This window comes from Bos taurus, chromosome 14 (genome assembly GCF_002263795.3).
Source record: "Bos taurus isolate L1 Dominette 01449 registration number 42190680 breed Hereford chromosome 14, ARS-UCD2.0, whole genome shotgun sequence".
NCBI lineage: Eukaryota > Metazoa > Chordata > Mammalia > Artiodactyla > Bovidae > Bos > Bos taurus.
Window position 1 is genome coordinate 69,588,769 of NC_037341.1, and position 15,751 is coordinate 69,604,519.

At 40.1% G+C, this 15,751-nt stretch overlaps 1 protein-coding gene across 6 annotated transcripts in view; it reads right to left on the bottom strand.

The window, feature by feature from the left end:
• Nucleotides 1-13,380: 13,380 nt before the first annotated feature.
• ESRP1 (epithelial splicing regulatory protein 1) overlaps nucleotides 13,381-15,751 on the bottom strand; it is a 58,666-nt gene continuing 56,295 nt past the window's right edge. For 5 of the 6 annotated variants that reach the window (XM_025001695.2, XM_005215673.5, XM_005215674.5 and 2 more), the window contains one exon: nucleotides 13,382-14,879. In XM_025001695.2, coding sequence (XP_024857463.1) covers nucleotides 14,873-14,879 — 7 coding nt within the window. In that variant the 3' untranslated portion in view covers nucleotides 13,382-14,872. Of the gene's footprint in view, nucleotides 14,880-15,751 lie in introns of all 6 variants that reach the window. The other variant, NM_001193002.1, reaches the window with a different exon arrangement.

A 15,751-nucleotide genomic window follows, 5' to 3' on the forward strand; every position in this document is an offset into this window, starting at 1 on the left:
ATTGGTTTAGTAGCCCGCTAGACATTTACAAGACGGAGAAGGCAACGGCAACCCACTCCAGTACTCTTGCCTGGAAAATCCCATGGACAGAGGAGCCTGGTAGGCTGCATTCCTGGGGTCACTAAGAGTCGGACACAACTGAGCGACTTCACTTTCACTTTTCACTTTCATGCATTGGAGAAGGAAATGGCAACCCACTCCAGTGTTCTTGCCTGGAGAATCCCAGGGACTGGGGAGCCTGGTGGGCTGCTGTCTATGGGGTCGCACAGAGTCGGACACGACTGAAGCGACTTAGCAGCAGCAGCAGCAGCAGCAGCAGCAGACACATACAAGAAAAAAGCTTGTACTTGCAACTTAAGTGTCTTAACCGCCCAAAGTGGTTAAACAAATGTATCTGCATTTCATAATATTCTTTTACAAACAGTAATACTACGGCCAGTGTAGAGGAGAGGGTGCAGTTTAGGTATTCCACAGCAATGGAGCGTAGTTTAACTTGTCATACTGTTTGTCTTCACTGTTATTGTATCAGGCATTCTCCAAATATACCTGGATCTTTCCCCCTCAACAGTGTTGTTGTCGTTCAGTCATTAAGTCTTGTATTTGTGTCCCCATGGACTACAGCATGACAGGCTCTCCTGTCCTTCACTACCTTCCGGAGTTTACTCAGATTCATGACCATTGAGTCAGTGATACTTTCTAACCATCTTATCCTCTGATGCAGCCCTTCTCCTTCTGCCTTCAGTCTTTCCCAGAGTCAGAGTCTTTCCCAGTAAGTCAGCTCTTCACATCAGGGGGCGGAACTATTGGAGCTTCAACTTTAGCAACAGTCCTTCAAATGAATATTTTGGTTGATTTCCTTTAGGTTTCGGTTTAAGCTCCTTGCTCTCCAAGGGATTCTCAAGAGTCTTCTCTAGGACGGCAGTTCAAAACCATCAATTCTTTGGCGCTCAGCCTTCTTTCCAGTCCACCTGTCACATCTGTACATGACTACTAAAAAAACCTTAGCTTTGACTTTGTCACATATTAAAAAGATGCCTCTGCTTTTGAATACACTGGCTGGGTTTGTCATAGCTTTCCTTCCAAGGAGCAAGCATCTTTTAATTGCATGGCTGCAGTCATTGTCTGGAGTGATTTTGGAACCCAAGAAAATAAAATCTGTCACTGCTTCCACTTTTTCCCCTTCTATTTGCCATTAACTGATGGGACTGGATGCCATGATCTTAGGTTTTTGAATGCTGCGTTTTAAGTCAGCTTTTCACCCTCATCAAAGAGGCTCTTTCGTTCCTCTTCACTTTCTGCCGTTAGAGTGGTATTATCTGCATATCTAAGGTTGTTGAAATTTCTCCCAGGAATCTTGATTTCAGCTTGTGACTCACCCAGGCTGGCATTTCACATGAAATACTCTGCATATAAGCTAAATAAGCAGGATGACAATATACAGCATTGTCATACTGCTTTCCCAATTTTGAACCAGTCAGTTCTTTGTCCAATTCTAACTGTTGCTTCTTGACCTACCTACAGATTTCTCAGCAGACAGGTAGGGTAACCCGGTACTCCCATCTCTTTAAGAATTTTCCACAGTTTATTGTGATCCACACAGTCAAAGGCTTTAGCACAGTCAATAAAACATATTTTTCTGGAGCTCCCTTGCTTTCTCTATGATCCGACAAATGTAGGCAATTTGATCTCTAGTTCCTCTGCCTCTTGAAAACTCAGTTTGTACATCTGGAAGTTCTCAGTTCACATACTACTGAAGCCTGTGTGCTGTGCTAAGTCGCTTCAGTGGTCTCTGAATTTTTGCGACCCCATGAACTGAGACCCGTTGAGCTCCTCTGTCCATGGGATTTCCCAGGCAAGAATACTGGAGTGGGTTGTCATTTCCTTCTCCAGGGGATCTTCCCTCACCCAGGGATCAAACTTGCATCTCTTACAACTCCAGCATTGGCAGGCGGTTTCTTTACCACTAGTGCCACCTAGCTTGAAGGATTTTGAGCATCACATTGTATGGTAATTTGAACATACTTTGGCTTTGCCCTTCTTTGGGATTGAAATGAAAGCTGACATTTTCCAATCCTGTGGCCACTTCTGAGTTTTCCAAATTTCCTGACATATTGAGAGCAGCACTTTAACAGCATCATCCTTTAGAATTTTAAATAGCTCAGCTGGAATTCCATGGCCTCCACTAGCTTTGTGGTAAGGCTTCCTAAGGCCTTCTTGACTTCGCACTCCAGGATGTCTGGTTCTAGGTGAGTGACCACACTATCGTGGTTATCTGGGTCATAGCACTTTGCATTCATGCGTTTCAACAGTAGGAAGAAGTAAATTTAAGAACTGATAAAATGCCCATTATAGAATGAGAGGAAAAAAGCACAGGAACTCACTGAAGTCATGGGGTAATGATGGCTGTCCCATTTTTAGCAGACAGCAAGAGTCTCCTTCCTAATAGCACCTATATTAAGTCAGGGTATTTGGAGAGAAGCTATCAGCTTTCAGTGCTATGCAAAAACAGTTCCAGGAACTCTTTTTATGCCTTTGGTCACCTGTAAATATTTCTTGCCTGACAAGTAACATTGGACAAGGAGTTAGAAACATGGGTTTCTATGGGAAGACACGAGTTGCCCCAAAAAGGCCTGAGTCAAAACTAAGAGAGAACAAAACTGTTGGTCACTGAAAACCACAAGAACCTATGTACACAAGCAGCAGATTTCAGTGCCCAGCTTATCAGATGAGAAACAAGCAGAGCTCCACTTCATGAGGGCCACTGTTTTCCATGTCAAGGGTCTTGAGGTGATGACCATTCCTCAGGTCGTATATGTGCTACACAGAAGTAGAAAAAGAGAAAAAATAGTGATTCTCGAAATTAAATAGGAATATGAAAGGAGAGATACTTATTCAATCTTCAGATACAAATTGGTGGAATTGTGATTGTGTTCCCTAATAGGAACATTCTTCCCTTGAACCCTAAACCTTCCCATAAGACTGAGAATGAATCATTTTATCCCTGAACAAGTGTAATTTCCCTATGAGAAAAATAAGATGTTTTTTGTTCCAAATATCAACTTCATTCAAAAAGATGTACCCCTGACTGCTCAAGATGTCGCCGTTTACCTGGCAGTATAGCCGAGCTTCGGAGAAGGCAATGGCACCCCACTCCAGTACTTTGCCTGGAAAATCCCATGGATGGAGGAGCCTGGAAGGCTGCAGTCCATGGGGTCGTTGAGGGTCAGACACGACTGAGCGACTTCACTTTCACTTTTCACTTTCATGCATTGGACAAGGAAATGGCAACCCACTCCAGTGTTCTTGCCTGGAGAATATCAGGGACGGGGGAGTCTGGTGGGCTGCCGTCTATGGGGTTGCACAGAGTCGGACACTGAAGCGACTTAGCAGCAGCAGCAGCATAGCTGAGCTTTCATTAGGTCACTCCATAACTCGATAAGACCAGGTGATTCCAGATGGTAATATACACAACCAGGCGCACACGTGATCCTAATATGTGTGATAATCAGAATGATAACTTCTGATCCTGACTTCATGGACCATTTTATGACTGCAAACCATGGGCTGCTAGTTTCCCATCCAGAATTTGAAGGGTCGTTTCATTAACCTTTGCCTCATCTTGACCAATCCTAAACACTTCAGATTTTCTCAAATGGTCTTTCATTTACAGTCTACACTCAAAGAACAGTATGATTTGCTGCCACCTCTAGAAGTTTGGCTTCCCTGGTGGCTCAATTGGTAAAGAATCCGCCTGCAGTGCAAGAGACCCTGGTTCCATCTCGGGGTTGGGAAGATCCCCTGGAGAAGGAAACAGCAACCCACTCCAGTATTCTTGCCTGGGAAATCCCATGGACAGAGGAGCTTGGTGGGATACAGTCCCTGGGGCTGCAAGAGTCGGACATGATTTAGAGGCTAAACCACCACCTAGAAGCTTAAGGACCCCTTTTGTGTGCAATGGATATTTTTAGGGCTTGATGTGAAATGCTTTGTTTAAGAAGTTAAGTCTTTTAAGAAAATGTAGATTAGAAGGGTATTGTAGTAACTGGGTTAAAAAATAAAGGCTTGAAATAAGACAATGGAAATAAAAGTGTTCAAAGAGAACGGATTCAAAAAATGCTGGAGGTAAAATCTACAGGGCCTAGTGACCAACTGGATGTGATAAATGATGAGCTGAGAATGAGTGTTAAGGTTTCTATCTTAAAATTGATCATGTGCCTTCTGTGTACCAAGTATTGTTTGTTTCCAGAACATGAGACAAATACAAAACAAAAGCCCCTGAAAACTCACCTACTTGAAACGAAAAAAAATACAAGTAAAGACTGTTTTAAAGGATACTCTTCTATCTAACTCTCCATCTTAGCGTATAGAATAATTAGTGTGAAATCTTTGCATTAGTTCAGCTTTTCTTCTATTAAAGATATGGAACTCTTTCTCACCTTTATTATGTTATAAATTTGTAGTTATCCATTAAGTAACATATTTAAGTTAGCCTCAATACCATCTCCTTTGTGAAGTCTGAACCAGGTATGATCAATTAGTCCTTGAAAACACATAACACTCTTACCAGCATTATATTCTGACTTGTACTTTGGTCATGTTTTATCCTGTTCTTTCAACTCTTTGAAACATGTTGTAGACTATGTTGGTAATTAATTTAAAAGTTGCTGATAATAGTATGAGCTGTGGATGTCTTAGATAAGTTGTATGTTTCACACTAACCATGAGAACTGTGGTTAGACGCTGTTTTGTCTTAGCTTGTCATTAGTTCTTCTTGTGATTATGAATTAATTTTTTTCTAAGCTTTTTCTGTAAAAGAGGAAATAAAGGGCTATATTGTCAGTTGCTCCTGCAGTTGTTTCTCAAGCAGGCCTCACTTTTTCCTCATTGTTTGAAGCTGTACTTCGGTGCCTCCTGAATGTATTTGCTCTGTTATCACTCACAAGGATCGGCTGTCTTCCTCTTCCACTAACTGGAAGAATCACAATCATAAAAAGCAATAGTCAAACTGGGAAACTGTATAAGCCTCCCCAGTGGGAAAACATTAAACAATGTGTATCTATTTAAATATTTTTAAATTGAACACAGGACATGTGAACATAGACAACTGAACTCTAGGACATCTTCTAAAGTATAGTTTTTTCCTACAGTTAAAACTCCTCCAGGAAGAGACTTTTTTTTTAACCAGATTAGTCATAAGAAATCATTAATTCATTAAACACATTCTTTCATTTATTAATAAAAAAATTAGTGGTACTAAATGGCTTATTATTAAGATTTTTCCAGGCAAAGCTTCTATTTTAGTAGACCAAGATTTCATCCTCTCTTCTTTCAGGTAAGTAAGCCCTGAGGTAACTAAGTAAGTAAATATTTGTGAAATTTAGTTTAATTGAATATTAGAACTGCCAGGTAATATAGGACATTTTAGTATAATATGCTCCATGCAATATTTGGGCCAGCGTAAGCTAAAAATTACTTGTTATTTATTTGAAATTTCCACTTAATTAAGTATGCTGCTTTTGGTTTGGTTTGGCTTTTTGTTCCTTTGTCGACCCTATTTATGGATTGAGATTGCCCCGTGAGGAGCTCCCTAGCGTTGATTACTCTCCGGCATTCTGGACCCATGTAAATAACAGATTAAATTCTTTCTCACGATAGAGGGAAGGCATAGCAGGTGGATTCTAAGTACATCAATTATTAATTCAGAAAAGAATCTGCCGTTCCCCAAGCACTGATAACATGAAACTGCTGATGCCGTCTTCCCACCCTGAAAATGGCTCCAGCTAGAACTTGGATGGCCTGGTGCCCCCAGAGCTACCACTGATCTACTCCTCAGGCAGCCAGTCAGTGCAGGTGACTGATCGGGTATATCTAGACCAGCTGTGTGGAGGACTAGTCGCACTCCAAAGTACAGATATATCTTAAAACCAAAAGCATACAGTGATTGTGGAAGGAAAAGTTTTCCCAGCAAAATTACGATGTATCACCATAACAATTTAAGTGTAACAGGGTAATTGCCATGGTTTTTTTTTCTTTAATACAGTAAAAAAAAAAAAGAAAAGAAAAAATCTGTTCACCAATTATGACATGATTTAAATATAGATAAATATTTAAAATTTTGTTACAGTTCCACATAAGCACTCTGGTTGAGAATAGGACCCTGAAAAGTCATTGTGAGTCCTGGAGATGGCAGAGGCATCCAAAATCATGTTTGGGTGAATTCCATACCAAACTTTCTCTTTGAATGTGTACATCAATGTGAAAGGTGACTCTGATTTTACATTTTAGTGTAAAAAGCATACTGTTAATAACTAGATGATACTAACATTTTAACTGGTGCTAAAGAAAAACAATTTTTTACTTTTAAGATTTAAATTTATAGACAACTTTAAAGGAAAACTGCATAAAGCACATTCCTTTTCACCTGCAGGAACGAACATACACTTATTCATTCAACAGATACTTATTGTATATATCCCAAGTGCTGCCTAGTCACTAAGGATTCAGTGGGGAAGAAGATACACTTTACCTTGATTGAAGTTACAATCTGGGGAGCAGATTATAGAGAGATTTACAGAGCCTAGTGGGTCAGGAAAGGCCTTCCATGGAAAGGTAAGAATTCTGCATAGCAGTTAGTCAGTGAAGAGAAAGATAACAGAAAAAAACAGTGCATCACTCCTGCAACAACCTGGAAAAAAGACAACAGAGTATAGAGCATGAGAGTAAGGCTGCCTTGAATAAAACTCAAGAGGTAGGCAGACGTCAGCTCACCCAATAGCATGCAGTAATACGTTTGGGTATTTTAAACGGCAAGTGGAAACCTTTAGTAGAAAAGATGTGAAGAACACATAATCACTTTGTTGTGTTCTTATCACACACCCACACAAAAGTTAAAGAGGGTGGGAGACAATTTTTGGAGGTGATATTTGTGGCATTGATTCTGGTGATGGTTTCACTAATATGCTTACCTAGTATGCTGTTAAGTCACTTAGTCTTGAGTGACTCTGCGACCCCATGGACTGCAGCACGCCAGGCTTCCCTGTTCTTCACCATCTCTTGGAGCTTGCTCAAACTCATGTCCATTGAGTCGGGGATGCCATCCAACGATCTTCTCCTCTGTTGTCCCCTTCTCCTCCTGCGCTCAATCTTTCCCAGCATCAAGATCTTTTCCAATGAGATGGCTCTTCGCATTAGATGGCCAAAGTATTGGAGTTTCAGCTTCAGCATCAATCCTTCCAATGAATGTTCAGGGTTGATTTCCTTTAGGACTGACTGGTTTGATCTCCTTGCAGTCCATGGGACTCTCAAGAGTCTTCTCCAACACCACAGTTCAAAAGCATCAATTCTTTGGCACTCAGCCTTCTTCATGGTCCAACTCTCACATCCATACATGACCACTGGAAAAACCATAGCTCTGACTATACAGACCTTTGTCAGCAAAGTGACATTTCTGCTTTTAAATACACTGTCTAGGTTTGTCATGGAGAAGGCGATGGCACCCCACTCTAGTATTCTTGCCTAGAAAATCCCATGGACGGAGGAGCCTGGTAGGCTGCAGTCCATGGGGTAGCGAAGAGTCAGAAACGACTGAGTGACTTCACTTTCACTTTTCACTTTCATGCATTGGAGAAGGAAATGGCAACCCATTCCAGTGTTCTTGCCTGGAGAATCCCAGGGACGGGAGAGCCTGGTGGGCTGCCGTCTATGGGGTTGCACAGAGTCGGACACGAGTGAAGCAATGTAGCAGCAGCAGCAGCAGCAGCAGGTTTGTCAAAACTTTCCTTCCAAGGAGCAAGCATCTTTTAATTTCATGGCTGCAGTCACCATCTGCAGTGATTTTGGAGCCCCCCAAAATAAAGTCTGTCACAGTTTCCATTGTTTCCCCATCTCTTTGCCATGAAGTGATGGGACCAGATGCCATGATCTTCATTTTTTGAATGTTGAGTGTTAAGCCAACTTCTTCACTCTCCTCTTACACTTTCATCAAGAGGCTCTTTAGTTCCTCTTCGCTTTCTGCCATAAGGGTGGTGTCATCTGCATATCTGAGGTTATTGATATTTCTCACGGCAATCTTGATTTCAGCTTGTGCTTCATCCAGTCCGGCATTTCTCATGATGTACTCTGCATTTAAGTTAAATAAGCAGGGTAACAATATTCAGCTTTGACACACTCCTTTCCCAAGTCACTCCTTTGAACCAGTCCGTTGTTCCATGTCTGGTTATAACTGTTGCTTCTTGACCTGCATACAGGTTTCTCAGGAGGCAGGTAAGGTACTCTGGTATTCCCATCTCTTTAAGAATTTTCCACAGTTTATAGTGATCCACATAGTCAAAGGCTTTGGGGTAGTCAATGAAGCAGAAGTAGATGTTTTTCTGGAACTTTCTTGCTTTTTCTATGATCCAACTCACCAAGTTGCACACACCAAGTTGTACAGTCTTTATATCTCAATAATACTTCAATAAAGTGGTTTCAAAACATGTAATCAAGGACTTCCCTGGTGGTCCAGTGGCTAAGACTCTGGACTCCCAATGCCCAGGGCCCAGGTTTGATCCCTGGTTAGGGAACTAGATACTACAACTATGAGTTCATATGCTGAAGCTAAGGATTCAGCATGCTGCAACTAAAGACCAGTGCAGCCAAATAAATAAACATTTTTATTTTAAAATGTAATAATTTGAAATATTATTCTTATAGAAAAGCATTCTGGCAATAGAGGAAAGCAGAATTTGCAGCACGGATTCAATACTGGGGCAAAGCACTGATGAGAGATGCTGATGGTGAGGATGGTGAGGTGAGGAAGTCACACATGGCTTTCTTAACGTTAATACCTGGTACTATGTGGTGCTGGCTCCTGAAGTAGAGAAAACATATGGAGCAGGTTTTCAGACCTGCTAACATAGGAAGATACGTTTGTTTTTAGCATGTTGCATTTGAAATGCCCAGAGAGATATTTAAATGGAAATAAATGTCCATTGAACTGTTGGGTTTTTAAGCTGGTAGCTTCAAACAAGAATGCAGAAGTAAGTTATTGAATTTGCCCAGAAAAGAGAGAAGGTGGCTAAGGAAGAAACCATGAGAAACACCATCAGGGAAGGAAGGATGAATCTCTTTCTCTCTCTGTCTCTGTCACACACGTACACACACATACAAGCTGAGAACCATCCAGAACAAGATGAAAATTCCATTTTGATTTTTTAAAATATGTTTCTAGTGTTTAACGCCACTATCATATTGGTTTCATATGGGTTAAAAAACACTGGCTCAAATTTGAGTGTGCAATCAGCAGCTTTGTTACTCATTTATCAACATTGCCTTTTAGCACAGCAACAGTATGTAGCTGCTGAATAATTCAGCAGCTGAACTGATGGCACAGTGGTAATAACGTGAAAAGGCAGACCAAAGGAACATTTTGAAGCCCAACTCTATGACTCTGTAATGATGGATTGTATTTGTGCAATGCTAGGAAAAGAGCCAGAACTACTAAGAAGCAGTTATGAGAGCACTAATCACATCAACTAGAGTCCAAATCTTTATCTTCTAGATCCTTTCCTGTACTTTCTGGGCAGCCAAGACAGATACTACTTAACCTACACTTAATTTCCTGGTCAGTAAAAATAATAATAGTGTTGCTATTGTTAGTAAATGCTAAGTCGCTTCTATAGTGTCCGGTTCTTTGCCACCCCATGGACTGCCGCCTGCCAGACTCCTCTATCCATGGGATACGTCAGGCAGGAATACTGGAGTGGGTTGCTGTGCCCTCCTGCAGGGGATCTTCCTGACGGAGGGATAAAACCTGAGCCTCTTATGTCTCCTGCATCGGCAGGTGGTTCTCTACCACCAGCACCACCTAATAGGTTATTGTGAAGATTCATTTAACCTACACAGTGGTTTTTATTGTGCTTTATATATATATATAATATAATTTATACATATTCTCAGTGTTTGGTTGTATACTCTTCCAAGGTAATGATTATCAGCTTGGTTTTGGCTTGAAATATCCCTCCACTTTCCACGTAAAGTAACTGAGGGGAAGTACACTGAAATATGGACATTTCCCTTTAAGTTTTCTAAGTTAGGAGCTAGTCATTTGTTTTTGAACCTTTGATCCCTTAGGATCTTGGCCTCAAAACTCACTTAAAAAAGGCAGCAAGAATGTAGAAAAACAATTTCTCCCTATGGTACTCATTCAGGGCTCTCATTCCCAAATTCCATCCTGGTGGCCTTCCAGTCCTCAGTTTACACCATATCCTGTCTAGTCTGTGTCTCATATTGGCACATGGGATAGGGAATGGATTACAAAGCACAATTGCAGAAATTCAGAAACCGAATTATTTCTACCAGTTCAGTCCTATTTAGCCTTTGCTTCTTCTCACTAAGAAGCTACCCAGGTAGTGCAGTGGTAAAGAATCTGCCTGCCAATGCAGGAGATCCAAGAGACTTGGGTTCTATCTCTGAGGCGGAAATGGCACCCCGCTCCAGTATTCTTGCCTGGAAAATTCCCTGGACGGAGGAGCCTGTGAGCTACCATCCATGGGGTCACAAAGAGTCAGACATGACTGAGCACACACACTTCTCATTAAAACACTTCCTACCATGGCCCAGTTTTATACTTGGAGTTCCATTTTAATCTTGGCCCTAAGAATTTGCTTCAAAATAATACAACAGTGGGAAAAGTGGAAAGATATATGGATAATCTATATAATCTGGAAAAGGTCAGTTTTCATTCCAATTCCAAAGAAAGGCAATGCCAAAGAATATTCAAATTGCTGAACAGTTGCAATCATTTCACATGCCAGCAAGATTATGCTCAAATTCCTTCAAGATAGGCTTCAGCAGCATGTAAACTGAGAACTTCCAGATGTACAAGCTGGATTTAGAAAAGGTAGAGGAACCAGAGATCAAACTGCCAACATACAGTGGATCATGGAAAAGGAAAGGAATTCCAAAAAATCATCTTTATTTCTGCTTTATGGACTATGCTAAAGCCTTTGGATGTGCAGATCACAACAAACTGTGGAATATTCTTAATGAGATGGGAATACCAGACCACATTACCTGCTTCCTGAGAAACCTGTATACAGGATGAGAAGCAAGTTAGAACTGGACATGGAACAACAGACTTGTTCTAAACTGGGAAAGGATACTTCAAGAATGTATATTGTCACCCTGCTTACTTAACTTATATGCAGAGAACATAATGAAAAATGCTGGGCTGGATGAATCACAAGCTGGAATCAAGATTGCTAGGAGAAATATCAACAAATCTCAGATATCCAGATGATGCCACTTTAATGGCAGAAGGTGAGGAGGAACTAAAGAGCCTCTTGATGAAGGTGAAAGAGGAGTGAAAAAGCTGGCTTAAAATTCGGCATTCAAAAAACTAAGATCATGGCATCCAATCCCATCACTTCATGGCAAATAGATGGGGAAAATGTGGAAACTGTCAGATTTCATTTTGGGCTCCAAAGTCAATGTGGATGGTGACTGCAGCCATGCAATTAAAAGACACTTGCTCCTTGGAAGAATGGCTATGACAAACCTAGACAGTATTAAAAAGTAGATACCAGTTTGCCGACAAAGGTCTGAATAGTCAAAGCTATGGTTTTTTCAAGTCATGTATGGATGTGAGAGTTGGACCATAAAGAAGGCTGTGTGCCAAAGAACTGATGCTTTCAATCTGTGGTGCTGGAGAAGACTCTTGAGAGTCCCTTGGACAGCAAGATCAAATCAGTCAATCCTAAAGGAGATCAACTCTGAATATTCATTGGAAGGACGGATGCTGAAGCTCCAATACTTTGGCCACCTGATGCGAAGAGCTGACACATTAGAAAAAACCCTGACACTGGGAAAGATTGAGGGAGAGAAGGAAGCTACAGAGGACGAGATGGTTGAATGGCCTCACTGACTCAATAGACATGAGTCTGAGCACTCAGGGAGATAATGAAGGTCAGAGAAGCCTGGCATGCTGCAGTTCATGGGATCGCAGTCAGACACAACGTAGTGACTGAACAATATAACTACATATAATCCTATATGTAATAGATTTTACAATTGATAATATAATCCATCTATAGGCAAGATTGGCTTTGAGTTTGTAATTGTTGAAACTGGATAGAGGCTTGGTGGCCATCATTCTATTTTTGTATATGTTAAAAACATTTTCCCCAAAGAGCTGGGGGAAGCAGGGAGAGGAAGAGAAATTATGTAAGCAACTATAAACCTATGAGACGGACTTTAAGATTTTTTTTTATATACTCTCTATTCTCAATTCTTTCCCACCAGCCTTTATTAATCTCATACCGTCACCTATGTTCTTTTTCTGCCTTAGGAGCAATTATATGAGGTCCTATTTCAAGGAGGTAAATAGCTATCTCCTTAGCCCAGGCAACCTGTTTTTCTTTAAGGCAAGGAATAGCCTGGACATTAAATGCCTACCAGAGACATAAAGGTACAGGAAGCTGGAGCAGAACCTTAGATTGCCCAGAGGGCTCTGCTCCCTCTTCACAGACTCAAAGCTGAAGCACAAACCTGAAAGCAATTGCTTCATTCTTATAAATGATGTCGGCAAGGACCGAGATTGCAGAAGTGTCCCAGTTGAATTAAACTTCACTTGATGAGTACTTAACAAGATTATGTGTGTAAAAATGTACTAGATCTGGAATTGAACTCCATAAAGAGTATATACATCAAATTATGATATGGTCAATATATGTAATAAAATGGTGGAAGTCTTAACCTAGTTCCTAAAAAATGGATAAAATTTGGATTAGAGAGAATATTGGAGAACTCAGAATTAGCAGATAGAGAAATTGGAATAAAGAAGTATGTGGGGTTCAGAAACACTAGAGTTCTAGCTTTTATTATATGGCTTTTAAGAAATGTCTTATGTGGCTCCAATAAGTTTTCAAATTATCAAGCAGAGTTCTAATAATAAGATACAAGGATCACATATTAATAAGTATGACTACAGTTTTAAGAATTTTTGGAGCAAAGTCTCAATGATTTATACTCTAAGCCTGGTTGTTTAATCTGTATCTGGAGTGCATTAATCATTGATAGCTTCCCCTGTGTTTTAGCAATAAATAATCTGCCTGTAATGCAGGAAGTACGGGATATGCAGGTTCGATTCCCTGGGTCAGGAGGATCCCCTGGAAAAGGAAATAGCGACCCAATCCAGTATTCTTCCCTGGAAAATTCCATGACAGAGGAGCCTGGCGGGCTACAGTTCATGGGGTCGCAAAGAATCAGACACGACAGAGCACACCTACAAACACTCACAGTAACTTAAGGAAATATCCTACCACCTCAGGAAAAGATGGCTTTACCCACCACACCCTTCATCTGTTACCCTTAACTCTTCTAATTACAAAACAGAATGCAAACATTGAGATTAAACAGGCAAGTTTTATTATCAAATGTAACAATTCTACAAAAATTCAGTAGTATTGTAGTATTACTGCCTATCTTAAAGTCTTTCAGAGCTCTGGGCAAACAGCATCTTAAGGCAGCCAAGTATAAAGAACTATTTTTATGATCTTAAGTGCCAGTTATCACCAATTTTCACACAACATGGTTTTTCTTATTTTTCCTACTGCAGTTAAATGGACATTACTGGTCAGTGAAGAGGGACTGTTTGGCTTTCCATTTAAGGTATTAATCAAAATAATGCAAAGTAAATAAAAATAGCAGCCACATAAATCTGTATGGCATTGCATTCAAGCTAAGGACATTAAGAGGAACTTAAAGGAACATGTGCACTCGGTTAATCAAATTCGGTTTTTCTCTTTGGAGTTACACGAGGCAGCAGTACTACGTAGCTAGTGTCTACTATTGCACTTCTGGAGCATAAACACAGCTAAACCACAGTGCCACACACCGACAGCAGCACCTGTTCTCATCACATCAGTGTTCACCTCTCAGTCTAGCATGCTGACTATAACCCTAGGCTTTTTAAAAGTTTTAATTATTCGACAGTTAAGGCATTAGAGAAAAAGGATTAAGGCTATCTTATTATATACAAGCATTCACTTCAGTTAGTATATTGCTTTCTAGAATACATTGTTCAAATATTCTCATTTGTGATATTAAAAACTATGGAATTTCTTATTAAAGTCCGAAGCATCAATAACGGGAAAAGTACAGTATAAAATAATACATACGAAGCCACAGTATTCAGTTACAGTTCAAACTAGAAATTAATAACTACACATAGCTGCTTCATTTTTGGTTTTATATTTTGGCCCCTAGTTCATTTTTATTTACAACTGATACCCACTGAGAAAAAAAATGCAACTTTTAAACTATGTATGTTTTGTGATGGGTGTGCCATTTCTTCTCACTTTTCCAAGGTGTTTTAAAAATAGTTTTTGGTGGCTTTTAACTGTAAGACATTATGATGGCCAAGAGCCATTTCTTGCTGTAAGTCTGGGACTTACATACTCCAAGACCTTATTCTTACTTCAGAAGAGCACATGATTGTGCAGAAGATGGGAAGAAGAGTGGGAACACACAAAAATGGAGCTTCCATAAAAGAGTTCCTGGTGGAGATGGCAGATGTCAGTGGAGTATTTTTCCCCCCAAGACTTAAAACTTAGGAAACACCTATGATGCCATATTAGCTGGTAGTAGTGGAGACACCCGATTTCAAATTCACATTTTAAATGCCTGTTTGCAGTGAGCAAGGAGCCAAGCATGCTGCTTGCAATGAGAATTTGGCTTCACTGGCTCAAATTTTTCATTCCACCAAAAGATAGGGCATTCGCCCACCGTCCAATGATGTTTGCTGAAAATACTGCAGCCTGAGTGTAGACAAACTTCTCCTGAAGTTGCTGGAAGTTGTCTTATGTCTGAAGGTTTCAAGATCCCCATACATCTTTCAAACACTGAAAAAAAAAAAAGAACAAAAGAAAAAATTATAGTCTCTCAATTTTACAATTCTTAGTTGCCGTAAAAAAGATTCTGAATTCTAAAAGGTCTAAAAGTCTTAAAAGGATTCCAAATTTTTATTTTACACAGACATAATTGGTATTTACACAGCAAATTCTCAGGGAATACACTGCTGACAAGTGAAGTTTATGTGATAACTGGCATTTCTACAATACCCTAGCCATATTATCATGCATGGAATAATGTGTGTTTTTACCTCCCCACTTAAATCTTTTGTGAGGAGACTATTCTCTTCATTCCTTATTCTGGGTCCCCAGGTTATCCGAGCATTTTAGTGATAGTGGAGGTTCAATAATATTTTTTAAATAAATCGAGCCATTAAGACAAAAATTTGATATTCAATTCTAATGTAAGAAATTTCCAAAAAAATTCAAACAAGAATATTTGTATCAGTAAGAAGCACCGAGAGGGGACTCCCCTGGTGGTCCAGTGGTTAAGACTCCATGCTTTCAAAGCAGGGGGCACAGTTTCATAGCTGGTGGGAGAATTAACCACACATGCCAAATGGTGTGGCCAAAAGAAAGAAAAAAAAAAAAAGCACTAAATAATGACACTGTAGCAAAAAAGTTCTATATGTCAGCGACTAATCTATAAAAACCACCTTTATGTGGACTATTTCATCCTTACAACCACCCTATTATATTGCCATGTCACCCCCATTTTACAGATGGGAAACCTGAGGCACAGAGCAATTAAGCCAATAATTGGAAGATCTAGAATATGAATGCAAATTGGTTCTTCTGTGCTATTTACTTATATCCCACACACAATCTTTAAAATGAAAACTAACTAGGCATGTGTATACTTT